Source organism: Thunnus albacares, chromosome 17 (genome assembly GCF_914725855.1).
Source record: "Thunnus albacares chromosome 17, fThuAlb1.1, whole genome shotgun sequence".
Taxonomy (NCBI): Eukaryota; Metazoa; Chordata; class Actinopteri; order Scombriformes; family Scombridae; genus Thunnus; species Thunnus albacares.
Window position 1 is genome coordinate 28,023,113 of NC_058122.1, and position 16,047 is coordinate 28,039,159.

A 16,047-nucleotide genomic window follows, 5' to 3' on the forward strand; every position below is an offset into this window, starting at 1 on the left:
TGTAAAATATAGAACGCTACTACCGCTAAGTGTTTTTTTTCCTCTGTTTGAGTTCTGTTGGTTCACTCAAATACACAGCAGAGCGGCTGCCAAGTCTTCTCTTTGTATCCAGCACAGAAAACACAGAGAAGCATTTGCACTGTGGCTCAGTGGAGATGGAGATTTTGATCCATATTGGGTAAAATATATGCTCTCTGCTCATGGGTGGGCTGGTTTGGCCAGAGGACACAGGACTGCAGACTCTCGTAGTGGTCTCCATGGGGATGAGCAGGACTTGGGGAGGTATCCGGCTTACTGGAAACGTGGTTTATTGTTGACTTTCAGGAATGGGGAGGGGGCTGCTGCTCTGCTGAAGCGGGGGTGTGGAGGCGGAGGATGGTGTGGCACTTCCTGGTAGTGTGAACATTGAATTCATCGTCAATCGAGATCACATCACAGGTCAGGTGCAGCGGTGGAAAGTAACCAAGTACATTTACTCAAGTTCAATTTTGAGGTACTTGTACTTTACTTGAGTATTTCCACGTGATGCTACTTTCTACATTTCAGAGGGAAATATTGTACTTTCTACTCCACTACATTTATTTGACAGCTTTAGTTACTTTTCAGATGAAGATTTGACACAATGGATAATATAACAAGCTTTTAAAATACAACACATTGTTAAAGATGAAACCAGTGGTTTCCAACCTTTTTGGCTTTTGACGTCTTACAAAAAGCAGTGTGTAGTCGGGGTCACATTTCACATGTCTATGAGTTGTTAACAGCTCCACCAAATAGTGATTTTTTCCCTCTAAACTTCTCACATGCTTTCATTTCAATAAATGTTCAAATGATCCAATATTTCAGCAAAAATCAAAGATTAGAGAAAAAGTCCAAAAACTGAAAACAGATTTGTGTATCAGAACTTTGTTTTTTCTTCTTTCCTCTCCCATTAATCATCTCACCACCCCTCAGATTTATCTGCTGACCCTTTGGAGGGCCCCGACCCCTAGGTTGGGAACCACTGGACTAAACTAGCTAACTGTATATAAAGTAGTGTAAACTAGCTCCACCTCCAGCAGCTACAACAGTAACATGCTGCTCTAACACTGATGCTTCACTATTAATAATCTAATGATGTCATATATAATAATATATCAGTCAGAGGGACCAAACCACTACTTTTACTGCAATACTTTAACTACATCAAGCTCATAATACTTATGTACTTTTACTGCAATACTTTAACTACATCAAGCTCATAATACTTATGTACTTTTACTGCAATACTTTAACTACATCAAGCTCATAATACTTATGTACTTTTACTGCAATACTTTAACTACATCAAGCTCATAATACTTATGTACTTTTACTGCAATACTTTAACTACATCAAGCTCATAATACTTATGTACTTTTACTGCTTTTGAGCATAAAATGCAGTTGGAGCTGCAGAGTGTTCAGTTGGTTCAGAGTAGATCCTCGATGACGGCAGGACAGACACTCTGTTTTCAATAATACAGAACTAAAGCAGCATCATTAACAATAGAGTCATTTTAGTCGTGATTTATATTTAAACATTTTAACATTTTAACATTTACTTACTTGTTATTTAACATTTTAATTGATATTTATCATGGTGCAAGAATAAATCTGGTATTGATTTGATTTACAGTCACTTTCTGATCATCATCATTGTCTTCACTGAATTCTCCTCATTATATGATGTCTCTGACGTACCTCGTCTACCAGCAGCAGGATTTTGTTTCCATTTCAGACAATTTCCTGTTATTTCATCCCTATTTATATATTATATATACATGAGATTGTTGTTAATTCCAAATGTTAGTTATTCATGGAGATTTAAAGATGTCACACAAATATAATTAACTTTAATTGTGTTTTTTGCAAAGACTTTTATGATACTAATCATAGTTCTAGTTATAAACATGTGTATGTGAGACTGCACAATGTTGCTGGATTTGTTTGTTATTGATGAGAGTAAAAGAACGAACATTTCAGGTACTTATGAAACAATGATCCAAACAGTTTAGAAGAAAAGTCAAATGAGGTTTTGGTTTATAGGTGAGAGTCAAATATGGTATTTTAGCTCCCTCTACTGGCCATGTGTGGAAGCGCCTTAGATTACTGAACCTGACAGGCATCAGGACCCAGAGGAGATCTGAGGCAGGAGAGACTGCGGATGTAGATCAACCTGCTTCAATGCAGCTTCTACAGATACAGAAACTATTGTGTGTGTGTATATATATATATATATATATATATATATATATATATATATATATATATATATATATATATATAAGCAAACATCATGCAGAAATTAGGTTAAAGCATTTTTGAGAGGGGAGATATTTATTTAAAAAGTGAGGACATTTTAAGAAAATGAGGACAATTTTGGAAAGAGGTGACAGTTTTAAAGTCAGTACCTTTTTTGAAAAGTTTGGACAGTATTGGAATTTTTTTGGAAGTTTTTTTTTGTGACATTTTTGGAAGGTGGGGACATATATTAAGTTCAGCGACATATTGGGCAGTTGGGGACTTTTTTGTTAAACGAGGACATTCTTGTAAGTTTTTTTTTAAAAAGCGGGGAGATTTTTAGAAAGTGGGGACTTTTTTTCTTTTTGAAAATCAGGACATTTTTTGGAAAGTGAGGACATTTTTTTGGGTGGAACTTGAAAAAACTGACATTTTAAAAATGTCTTCACGTTGACATTTTGAATTAAGGATTTTTACTTGTAATTGTGTATTTTTACAGTAGTGTAATTGTACTTTGTATTTAAATGAAGGTTCTGAATACTTTCCCCTCCGCTGGAATCACTGTTTACAGTTTGAACTGCAGGTTTGTCTTTTATGTTTTGATCAGCTGACCTGCAGCTCCTCCGTCACATGACTGCATCCGTTTCCTCTGTTTCTACTGGTTTCTACAGACTCTGCTGGACTCTGCTGGGCAAGTACCGACAATAATAAACCACATTAACATAGCAAAGCGCTGGTTTGGATAGTTTCGGCCTGTTAAAAACAAACTAGCTGAACGCATTTGGAGCCAATAATGTTCATCCGCAGAACTCGCTTAAAAAATCTGATAGTTTTTTATTTGCTGTTCTGTTATTTTGCTGGAAGAGGAGCGTTGTGGTGACAGTTTAACACGTTTAAATTTTACTGAAATAAGCATTTTACTGTGTATTAAATGTATGCCGAGTTGACAAGTGGATTCCACTCATTCTCAGACTAATTACGGTTTCCTGTTTGAAGCTGCGTTAATCAGGTCAGAGGTCAGGACGCCTTAAATTTAAGGATTTCTGAATGGAGTCTTGAGTCCGCGAGACAAACGTAAACAGTTTCCCCAAAGACAGTCAGGTGACAGATCTGTGTGGACAGAAGTTGAAAGACGACGACTAAATAGTTTAATTTGCAGATTTTGTTCATTTCTACGTCATAAAAACGCCATGACAGTGAAAAGATGATCCGGGGTCAAAGTCAGCTGCTGCACCCAATGAGATAAGAGATGATTTAATGCATCTGTGGGAGGACACTTCATATCCACAATAACTGTCAGCTGGTCAAACTAACACCAGTTTAAACTAAAATCAAGACTTTTAAATGAGACGTTTTTATTTTAATTTTTATTTTCTATCCAAGTTTAAACATGAGTGGCATCAAGGTACCAAGAATAATAATTTGTATTTTTTGCTAAAAAAAATAATTAAATTCCCTTGTTAAAATTCTTACATCTCCTCCTGGAGGCTTGTATAAGTTACATACTGGACCGTGATTGGCTCCAAACTAGTTGTGATGTCATAAGTCCTGCAGGTTCGTCCAGGTGTTAAACTGAGACACTTCCATCGTCTCCATGTGGCTGTAAACTGAATCTCTTTGGGGTTTTGGAGTTTTATTGTGACAGCATAAAGTAATAAATGCTTTAATGTAACCAGGGCTGCAACTAACAGTGGTTTTCATTATCAATTCATCTACCAATTATTTTATTGATCAATCGTTCTGTCTATAAAATGTCAGAAAATAGTGAAAAATGCCCGTTAGCTCTTCAAACGTCTTGTTTTGTCTGATCAACAGAGAAATGGTTTATTATCACAGAGGACGAAAACCTGAAAATATTCACATTTGAGAAGCTGGAACGAATTAATTTTTGCTCAAAAGATGTATTTAAACAATAATTCTGTAACACTTTATTTTACATTTCCTATAATTTTACACTCATTTCTTTGAATAATTTGCAGATATTTAACAATAAACTTTAAGACATTTTACAGAAAGGTTGGTTCAATTTGTCACAAATTATAAAAATAAATGTAAAAAAGTCTTCAATTGATTTAGTTAGTAAGTACTCATTATGTTTGGGTTGTTGTAATTTGCAAAAATTCGTATTAAATTACACTCAACAATTCTTTAGCAGAGAAAATACTTAGTTGTCAGCGTGTAGTTTTATGTGCCAAACATTATATTAGCATATTAGATTATTTCTAAAAAACTTATTATATCAAACTACAAAACTCTTTAAAGAAATGTCTGAAGAATCAAAACAGCAGCTACTTTTAGGAAATTATTGAAAAAATGTCCTATTTCTACGAATGTAATTTATCAGGAAGCAACTACATATGAACTCAAATATACAGTAATGATCAACTGAACCAACGCAACAGTTTTGTCAGTTTTTTCTCAAAATTTGTACCAGATGCTGTAAAACGTCCTAATAATTAACTGTTTAATACCTGAAAATTGCTCCAAATGTTAGAAATTAGTATAAAATTAATTCAGTTATCAGAATTGTTGCAGATGAATTTTGAGAGGAGAGTTTGATTTGTTCGTCTTTGTGTCTCAGTCGTGTGAAGCCGGGTGGGAACATGCCGTCCAACAGATCGGTGTCAGACGCTCCCATAACTCAGTTCATCAACTGCAGGATACTGAGAGACCACCGGCTGCAGAGGTACGAGCACGGCCGATACATATATATCCACAGGACACGCTGCCATGGAAACACAGATTAAGGTTGTGTGTGTGTGTGTGTGTGTGTGTGTGTGTGTGTGTGTGTGTGTGTGTGCGTCGGCAGGGAGGACCTGTGGGTGCGTGAAGGAAAGATTTTAGATCCAGAGAAGTTGTTCTTTGATGAGCAGGGTTATGCTGACCAGCGAGTGAACTGTGAAGGCTGCATCATCGCCCCGGGATTCATAGACGTCCAGATCAACGGTACACACACACACACACACACACACACAGAGGGATGAATGATGGACAGTATCTAAGTTTAAATTCCACTAAACAGAACTTCTGTATCTCAGTGAAAATGTATCCTCAGTATTGGAACATAAAGGACGATGAGGATGTTCAGACTGTCTGCGTCAATTAGTTTAGTTATCAGGGTATATTAGTCTGAGTCACCAGTGAACGCTGAAATTAGATTCTTTTAAATAAACATACAAGTCTGTAGTTTGTTGATAGTAAAGGAAATTAAAAGTTTAAGCTCAAATCCTGCGACAGTAAACTGGATTTTTGAGTTTAAGACTGACTGTCGGACAAAACAAGAACATTTGAACAACATGAGTTCTGTTGTTCTTTCTGTCATAAACATGAACAGTTGAACCATTAAATGAGGTGATTTCACAGCTGAACAGCAGGTTGTTAATAAAATTCAAACACGTCTTAAAGGACAGATTCACAATTTTGATTTGACAGTGAAAGAGGTTTTCCTCGCTGTAATCATTCCTCCTGTTCATACTGGATATTAAAAGATCCTTCAAATGTGCTTTCAATGGAAGTGATGGAGGATAAAATCCACAGTGTGTCCACACAGTCATTTAAAAGTCTGTGTGAAGCTTCTATTCAGCTTCATCAGTCTGAGTTAGTCATATCAAGTGGATATCTGACACATTTACAGTCTTTTTAGCATCAAATTCCCTCTTTGTGTTTCCTCGGACAGTGTTTCCCTGTTGAGCTGCAGGTGGAAGTATAGTAACAAAAAGAGGGACTTTGACACTAAAAAGACTGTAACGTTGAAAGATATCTACTTGATTTGACTCATTTGGACGCTGAAGCTTCATATTAGCTTCAGATAAACTTTTAAATACATTTTTTGCACAGAAGGAGGACTGTGGATTTTGTCCCCCATCACTTCCATTGTAAGGTCATTATGAAGGGATCTTCTAATGGTCAGTATGAACAGGAGGAATGATTACAGCAAGAAAAACAGCTTTAATGTTCATTTCGGCTCCTGACTGTTGGTTTAAGAGAAGGACTTGTGAACCTGTCACTGTGTTTTTGGATCGTGATGGTTTATCACCCTGCAGGAGGATATGGCATCGACTTCTCTCAGGCCTCTGATGACATCAGCGCTGGAGTTTCCATCGTGGCCAAAAAGATCCTGGAACATGGCGTCACGTCTTTCTGTCCCACTCTGGTCACGTCTCCGCCTGCCGTCTACCACAAGGTAACAAGACTGCTTCTGCTTTATTTATAATTAGATTAAATGATGTTTATGTGGATATAAATGATCCTCAGGAGGATTTTGACCTTCTCATGTAGTGCCATAGTGGCTCTGAAGCCAACGTTGAAATCACATTCATGTCCTGAAGCAGGAGTCGACTCCCCCTTCAGACAAAGCTGAGACAGCTCCAACACCCTGCGTCTCATCTATGATCTACAACTTGAGCTCCGTGTTTTTGTAGCCTATAAAAGGCAAGAAACACAACCTCAAATATCTTGTTTTGTCCACAATGTAAAGATATTCAGTTTACTGTCATAGAGACTAAAGAAACCAGAAAATATTCACATTTAACAAGCTGGAATCAGAGAATTTGGACATTTTTTTTTACTTCAAAAATGACTCAAAACGATTAATCAATAATCAAAATAGTTGGGGATTAACTTTCTGTTGATTGAATAATCGAATCAAATAGTAATGATAATTAATCGACTAATTGTTGCAGCTGTTTAATTAATATTGCAATACACGTGCAAATGTTTCTTTAACTGAATAAACACCTGCAGGTGCAGCAACTCGCATCAGAATTAAAACTCCAAATTCAGATAAGAATAGAATTAATCAGCCTGAACAAACACAAATAGTAAAATAAACATAGCACAAAAAGTAAGGAAATTTGTGTTTGGTAGATTAGTTCTTTGTTGTAACAATGCTTCTTGGCAATAAATATTATGCTGGTTGAAGAATGGGACGCCATCCCACAGCAGTGTGTGACCAGGCTGGTGACCAGCATGAGGAGGAGGTGCCAGGCTGTTGTGGCTGTGTATGGTTCTTCCACATGCTACTGAGGCTCCTGTTTGTTAAATGAATAAATTGTTAAATTTCCAATATGTCTTGTTTCTTCAAACTTCAATCCACCAAACACCAAACAAGAGTCAATGTTAGAATAAGCTGTTTGGCATTGGCAGAGAAGATTTGGCAAATTTTTCATGGGCGCAACCCACATACTTAGCTCTGCATGTTCCTCACAAATGTGGCACAATTTAAAAGGGGAAATAAACAGGCTTTCCAACAGTATAAGATTTATTGCCAAGAAGCATCGTTACAACAAAGAAATAATCTACCAAACACAAATTTCCTTACTTTTTGTGCTAAGTTTAGTTATTTATCTTCATACACAGTATGTAGCTTGATTCTGACGTGATTTCAGCCATTATGGATCTATTATAATTGATGAAGTATTGATAGACGGAAAAGTCTCACGACATGAATCCAAAAGGTTTTGTCTTAAGTTTAGTACTTGTGAGGTGAAGCTGCTTCACATAAAATATATTGTTGATATTCTTCTTTTTCTAACTAGCAGATCTCACTGTAATCGAACGTGTTTTTCAGGTTCTGCCTCAGATCAAAGTTCACAATGGAGGACAGCACGGAGCTGGAGTTCTCGGTAAGATGTTGCTGATGTGTGTCTACGCTCTGTTTCCACTCTGTAACCACTGAACCTACTGTAAAGTATAAATCCTTCTCTAAACCAAATGAACTTTTAGAGTTTGTCCACACTGAAGGTGTCTGTGTGTGGAAAACGTGTCGTTCCACATCTGAAGGTAAATGTGACGCAAATTTTAAAAGAACTAAAATGTTGTGAATGATTGTTTCCATCCTACTACGACTACAGCTGATTCTAGTTCAAGTTCAACTTTATTTGTCATTTGTGCATGAAATGCTCGAGATGAGGCACAAGATACTAACGCAGGCAAAAGTAATTATACACAAGATAAACAATAAAGATATAGTATAAACAATAAAGATATGATATAAACAATAAAGATATAAGGTAAAAGACAAGACAAGAAAACAACTGAATATAAGGAATTTACAGTAGGTGAGAGAACCAGTATATGAATAAATAAACTACGACTCCCAAGGTGCATTTCAGCCAGAAACATCCAATCAAAGATCTTAAAACTCTGTAACGTACTAAAGACTACAATCTGCAGTTTAAAATGGATTATTGGTCACTTTTTGATCATTTAAATTCACTAACGCTCTGATTTATGTCTCTGGCTGGCTTTGTCTCCATAGCAACAGCAGCCGAGGCTCATGGGTATCGTAGTATTTAGAGCAGTTTGTCAAACTGATGGAAAAAAACTAAGAAACTATAGAAATAATTAAAACTGGTGTCCATTATGTAAACCTATAAAATCATTACATTATGTAGGAAAGTCCTGTTACAAGTTACGATAGTCAAGTTTCCATCTGAATGTAGAGCAAACGCTTGTTTTCATCCGCTGCTGTTGTTTGAATATTAGCAGATGAACTGATTCTCCGGTCGGCGCCATTAAAACGTTGCAGAAGAAGAAGACACAACAAGATGATGTCATTAAAAGAGCAGCAGTCAAAACTCAAACAATGGAAAACCATGTGGATTTAAAATATGAATTTAATATTGAATTATTTGCTGCTGTTTCCTGGTGGTGACGGGTGAAGTCTGATCTCCTCTCTGTTTCTCTCTGCAGGTGTTCATCTGGAGGGTCCGTTCATCAGTTTTGAGAAGAAAGGAGCCCACCCGGAGCAGTATCTCCGCACCTTCCAGTCTGGAGGGATAAAGGACCTGCTGGAGGCCTACGGCAGCCTGGACAATGTTGCCATGGTGACACTGGCTCCTGAGCTGCCCAGCAGCCAATCAGTGGTGAGGGAGCTCTGCCAGAGGGGCATCACTGTGTCGCTAGGTGAGCATCATCCACTTTCGCATCCAAGATCTTGGGAACACTTATGGTACAGAGCCATTAGCTTAGCTTAGCATAAAGACTTGAAGCGGGGGGAACAGCTAGCCTAAAGAAAACACACTACAGCTCTGCTAGGTCTGTTTGTGTGTTAACTCTGACTCGTCTTCCTCGTGAAGGTCACTCTGTGGCCAACCTGTCCCAAGCTGAGGAGGCTGTTCAGCACGGAGCGTCCTTCATCACTCACCTCTTCAACGCCATGCTGCCTGTGAGTCCCACCTGCCCTCTGCGGCTTATTTAAAGACAGCAAAATGAGAAGTACATGTACCCACTTCTGACCATGTGTCCCTGTGTTACATGCTAAATATGTGTTTTAAAAAAACTAATGTGACTTGGGGTGAACAGCTAACTGCACTCATCATCAGTAGTGGAAGAAGAAACTGATCGTTTACTTCAGTAAAAGTACCAATACAGCAAAGTAAAAATACTCCATTACAAGTAAAAGTCCTGTATGAAACATCCTACTACAGTAAAAGTACATAAGTATTATGAGCTTGATGTAATTAAAGTATTGCAGTAAAAGTAGTGGTTTGGTCCCTCTGACTGATATATTATTATATATGACATCATTAGATTATTAATAGTGAAGCATCAGTGTTAGAGCAGCATGTTACTGTTGTAGCTGCTGGAGGTGGAGCTAGTTTACACTACTTTATATACAGTTAGCTAGTTTAGTCCAGTGGTTCCCAACCTAGGGGTCGGGCCCCTCCAAAGGGTCAGCGTGGGTGAATTCATTGAGTTATGGATTTGTGGATTAATACAGTTATGGAAAGTTATTGAAATGATGATAATAACTCTGTTACACAGACATGAAGCAACATTGTCATTAGTTTGAAGTTGTGTCTCTTCTTTCCTCTTTTGTCTTTGCTGTGTTGTGGTCCAGTTCCACCATCGGGACCCTGGTATAGTGGGTCTGCTGACCAGTGACCAGGTTCCTGCAGGCAGGACCGTCTACTATGGGATGATCGCTGACGGGATCCACACTAACCCCGCCGCCCTGCGTATCGCTCACAGAGCTCACTCCTCAGGTCACTGCAGCCTCCTTTTTCTCTCATCAGATATTTTGCCTTGAAGGTGCAGCGAGGAAGATTTAGGTTCATTATTGTTGAACTAAAGGTGTTTTTTAGGGGAGTTTCTACATCTTAATGGAGGGTTTAAGGCAATGACATCACCTGGTCATCAGACATGTGACATGTGTGTTTGTGTTTTCAGGTTTGGTGTTGGTGACGGACGCCATCACGGCGATGGGTCTTCCTCCCGGTCGCCACACTCTGGGCCAGCAGGTCATCGAGATCCAGGGTCTCCACGCTTACGTGGCAGGTCTTTCTTTTAAGTTTTAGAAACAATTTCAGAAAAGAAAATTATTTGTTAGCATTAAAAATGAGCTATGATTGACCTGCAGAATGAGAGTCACATAAATGCAACACTTGGAGTTGATATATCTGTGTTTTGAGCTCCAATATGATTTCACCGTTTTTGTCTTGTAGGCACTAAAACCCTCAGCGGCAGCATAGCCACGATGGACATGTGTGTGCGGCACTTCAAACAGGCTTCAGGTGAGTTTGTGTCATTTGGTTTCTTGTTCAGAAAATATCACAACAGTGTAGTTTTTATCCTGACAGTCAACGCCAGTACTGAAGAAAAAGAAAGATGTTTTCCTGCAAGATGTGACAGTTATACTTGTCAAATACAGATTTGTGTTGTAAAATGTCAGATAAACAGAAGGTTCCCACTGTGGATTTTAAAATGATTACTACACAGGTGATGTGTGACTTAAAAAACAAACTGCAGATAATTAATCACAAAATGAAGTTATGTTTGGAGAAAACATCTTTATTGCCGTGTATAAAATATTCACACACAAACACAATAGAAATCCCCGGATAGACGAATCTATCTTTTCTGAAATGTTTTTTTGATGTGTTTTTGTGTGTGTGTGTGTGTGTGTGTGTGTGTGTGTGTGTGTGTGTGTGTGTGTGTGTGTGTGTGCTGACAGGCTGCAGTGTAGAGGAAGCTCTGGAAGCTGCTTCCCTCCATCCTGCTCAGCTTCTGGGTCTCAGCCACAAGAAGGGAAACCTGGACTACGGCTCAGACGCAGGTCAGAATTTATTTCATCAGAACGGCCAGAAAATCCTTAATGTGCATCTCTGCCGTCTCAAGTTCAGCAGTGTAATATAGTGACAGCTGTTACCAAGTCCAACTGAAATGTAACTTTTTTCTATCTACTACAGCAACATGTCTGCTCTGCAAATCACTTGTCGTGAGAGAAAAAATCTGAAACCTAAAGAGATATTTATATTTTAAATGATTTGATTTCATGATGACACGAAGCTGGAGTCCTTATTTCCATACAGCATATCAAATCTTGAATAAAATGATCGTGGCGTTGTATCATCGGCAGAGCAGACGGTCACACTGAGCCTGATAGCATCCTGCTACACAACACAAGAGCCACAGACTCTGAACAACAACCCACATTAGCTTTCCTGCTAAAGTCTCCTTCTTATCTAACTTACAAACATGAACACACGTCTTGTCCTGCCGCTTAGCTTGTTGAATGAGCCAACAAACAAACATTCACTGGGGAAAAGTGCACCGCTAACATCAGTTAGCAGCTAGATAGCTAATTAGCTGCTCATATGCAGCACATACAGACACCAACACGCCCCCCAGCTGCTGTCAATCAAACACAGACACTGACACGCCCCCCAGCTGCTGTCAATCAAACACAGACACTGACACGCCCCCAGCTGCTGTCAATCAAACACAGACACCGACATGCCCCCAGCTGCTGTCAATCAAACACAGACACCGACACGCCCCCCAGCTGCTGCCAATCAAACACAGATATGACATGCCCCTTCCGGCTGCTGTCAATCAAACACAGACACGCCCTTCAAGCTGCTGTCAATCAAACACTGACACACCCCCAGCTGCTGTCAGTCAAACACAGACACGCCCTCAGCTGCTGTCAATCAAACACAGACACCGACATGCCCCCAGCTGCTGTCAATCAAACACAGACACCGACACGCCCCCCAGCTGCTGCCAATCAAACACAGATATGACATGCCCCTTCCGGCTGCTGTCAATCAAACACAGACACGCCCTTCAAGCTGCTGTCAATCAAACACTGACACACCCCCAGCTGCTGTCAGTCAAACACAGACACGCCCTCAGCTGCTGTCAATCAAACACAGACACCGACATGCCCCCTCTTCTCGGCTGAGACAAAAAGGAACATTTCTGGTTTTTCCCCAAAGACCTTTTTGCTTCATTCTAATAAAACAAAACTATTAACAACACATTTAAAAACATGTTGACATTATTTTTGATTGCAAAAAAAAAGGAAGATTAAATGTGATTTCAGTTAAATATGTTCGTTGTATATGTGTGTTTTTTTTGCACCTGATAGACCTCGTTTTGCTCGATGATGCCCTCAATGTGAAAGCCACCTATATTTCTGGAGAGGAGGTTTGGAGGAGAGAACAGTAGAAGAAGAAGCCCGCGGATGGAAACTGGACCAACAACTGGGACCTTCGGTGCCTTCAGGGGGACTCTGTTTCCCACAGAACCACAAATCTGTTGAATGTTTTAATTCACCAGAGTTTATCTGCAGTTGTTCTACATCCTTTTAAAACATTTCAGTTTTTTAAGACTGCAGTTTAGGTATTTATATCAATGCTGGCAGTGTGGCTCTACTGTGGCTCTAATGCCGGCCTGGTTGGTCTGTCTCTCAGTGTGTTGGTCCAACAACTACTGGGTGGATTACTATTCAAATTAAGTACAGAAATAGGATTGTTAAGTGGGAGGAGCTGCTGGTTTTTTCCCCTATTCTTTATTCCCATTTCAATTTTCCTTCAATAATATCCTCAGTGTTACTTTACAAACTGTAAGGTTTACTTTCATCCACCTGTTTTATGCACATTTTCAATTTGGGCATTAAAGAAGTCAAGTGGAAACTGAAAAAAAATGAATCATGTGACTTAAATGTCACTGAAGAGCTGAAACATCAGATCTGTGTGGAGCGATGATGAGACTGTAACCTTCCTCACATCAGTACATGAAACTAACAGAAATGTCATATTTCCATCATTTGAGGTTTGACCGTCGCTGTTTTAATGACGTCATCTCGTTGTGTCGTCCTCTTCGGTTTAACGGCACCGACTGGAGAATGACTTTAACTGCTGATATTCATACAACAGCGGTTGATGGAAACAAGCGTTTATTTGCATTTTCTTTTGCAGATTTTCTGGAAATTCAGTTAAAATTTGCTCTACATTTGGATTAAAACCTGATTATTGTAATGTACCAAAGAAACACATGACTCTCTACATAATGTTATGTATCTTATAGTTTAACATAATGGACACAGTTTTAATTATTTCTCTAGTTTCTTAGTTTTTTTTCCACCAGTTTGGCAAACTGTTGTAAATACCACAGTACCCACGAGTCACAGCTGCTGTTGCTCGCTGAATCAGAGCCAATTAAAATTATTCAAAACTGACAAAAAATCCATTTTAAGCTGCAGATTGTAAAAATATATATATTTTTTAATTCAGCAGTGTAGTCTTTAGCTTCTGCCTGCTGTTAGAGGCCCACAGTACAGAATGTTAAGATCTTTGATTGCATGTTTCTGGCTGAAATGCATCTTGGGAGTCGGAGTTAATCTGTACAGACTTTTCCTTTTGACTTTTAAAAAAAAATAAGTGCATCTTTTGTTCTGATGATTTAACTCAGAGAGTTTGTTGCCCGTCAAGACTGAAGCACTTCAACTTAACATCGACTATTACTTCTGGAACCAGTTTGCGTCTCTATTCATGATCCCCAGAGGACGACATCTAGCGACTCTCGTCAAACAGTGAAATCTGAGCCAAAAATAGCTAAATTATCTCTTCATGTCTTATCATTCCAAACATTTTATTTCCTGGAGTCTAAGGAGCATTAAGGCCTCACAGACGTTTGGAGTGACACCACTGATGCAAATACTTTGATTTTCAATCTCTTTAAATGCAGTATCATCTGAATCTGAGTCACTGTACTTAATGTGAGTATATTTGAGGTTTATTCTGAGTGTCTTTTTTTATTGCATAGATGAGATATTAAGGGTTTTTATGAATGATTATGCACTTAATGTTAGCGACCTGTTTACAGTTCATTTCAATCGCAAAGATGTGATTTAAAGGGAAACATTTTGGTATTAAACCATTTAAATCAACTTTGACTGAATGTTGCTGTAACATGATTGTGCCTCTTCTAAGCAATAACATTTACTGTTATTATATGTTGTGTTTGAATAGATTTCTGTTCATATAGAGGAGTGTTCACACTAGATAGCTACATAACTACATATTGTTATAATTATATAACTGTGCATGTAGTAAAGTTTAAACATTAGTGGGCTGCAGGATGAGAAACTCCAATCTTATCTGGAATAGAGCAGGAAACTATGTTTTAAAGTATCATACCAGTGTTTTTGCATGATTTAGCCTGTTCATATATTCTACTAGCCATGTTGAAGGGAAATCACTCTTTAGTTGAACAGCTCATAGTTATCTGAAACGTGCTCCAAACGCTGCCTTGCAACAGTTTTACGAGCCAATAAGGGTTGTGAGCCACTGGTTTAATGTTTAACAATGCATTACATATCATATTTATCATTATATTTATTTCATTTTTTTATTTTCATGTCAAATCTTAACCTTAAAAAAGTACAATATTTCCCTTTAAAAGTTTAAAAGAAGCATAAAATGGAAATACTGACATAAAATACATAAAAAGTACCTCAAAATTGAGTAAATGTACTTAAATGTTCCTTTCCACCAATGTTCTTGGTCCTGATAACTTTACTGTTTATGTTGTTCAGTTAGTAAATGGTCCAAACAGAGTGTTGAATCGGCCACAAAATGGACGAAAATAGACACTAGTTTAATTTTAAATACTGTATTTTGTTATGTTCTTAAATGTTTTTTTAAATCTAAAACCTTAATCTAATAACTAGTTGTCAAACAAATGTAGTGCGATGTGTAGCAATAAGTAGGCTGATATAATATTTTCCTCTGAAATGTTGTAGAAGTAGAAAGTTGCATAAAAGTACCTCAAAACTGCATTTCATGTACAGTTCTTTAGTAAATAGCGTAACTTTCTACCACTGAAAAGGAAACATCTTCACATTGATGATATCACATTCTGTAATAAGCATTTCAAAAATTTTATTAAAAATTACATGTCAATCACGTGTGATTGATTCGGCACGATTGAAGGATTAACTGCAAGTAGCAACATCTCGTGTTCAGTCTCCAAAATAACCACGAACACCATCAACCGACGGCCAAGATCCGGTTTTATTGCTGACTAATAACCGGCTAAAGACTTAAAACCAGTGGTGGAAAGTAACTAAGTACATTTACTCCAGTATTGTAGTTAAGTACTATTTTGAGGTACTTGTACTTTACTTGAGTATTTCCATGTGATGCTACTTTCTACATCTCAGAGGGAAATATTGTACTTTCTACTCCACTACATTTATTTGACAGCTTTAGTTACTTTTCAGATGAAGATTTGACACAATGGATTATATAACAAGCTTTTAAAATACAACACATTGTTAAAGATGAAACCAGTGGTTTCCAACCTTTTTGTCTTTTGACGTCTTACAAAAAGCAGTGTGTAGTCGGGGTCACATTTCACATGTCTATGAGTTGTTAACAGCTCCACCAAATAGTGATTTTTCCCTCTAAACTTCTCACATGCTTTCATTTCAATAAATGTTCAAATGATCCAATATTTCAGCAAAAATCAAAGATTAGAGAAAAAGTCCAAAAAC

At 38.0% G+C, this 16,047-nt stretch overlaps 1 protein-coding gene across 2 annotated transcripts; it reads left to right on the plus strand.

Annotated features, from left to right (window-relative positions):
• The first annotated feature begins 2,849 nt into the window (after positions 1–2,849).
• Positions 2,850–13,254, plus strand: amdhd2 (amidohydrolase domain containing 2). 2 transcript variants are annotated; one of them, XM_044332484.1, is made up of 12 exons: positions 2,850–2,952; positions 4,843–4,947; positions 5,071–5,207; positions 6,305–6,444; positions 7,831–7,885; positions 8,955–9,167; positions 9,341–9,429; positions 10,105–10,249; positions 10,434–10,541; positions 10,709–10,777; positions 11,218–11,319; positions 12,637–13,254. In XM_044332484.1, the coding sequence occupies exons 2-12, from the start codon at positions 4,865–4,867 to the stop codon at positions 12,714–12,716; spliced, it is 1,221 nt and encodes a 406-aa protein (XP_044188419.1). In that variant the 5' UTR covers positions 2,850–2,952; positions 4,843–4,864; the 3' UTR covers positions 12,717–13,254. The 2 variants fall into 2 exon arrangements, with proteins under 2 accessions (XP_044188419.1, XP_044188420.1); XM_044332485.1 differs by lacking the exon at positions 12,637–13,254 and having other exon boundaries at positions 10,434–10,537; positions 11,218–11,308.
• The last annotated feature ends 2,793 nt before the right edge of the window (positions 13,255–16,047 follow it).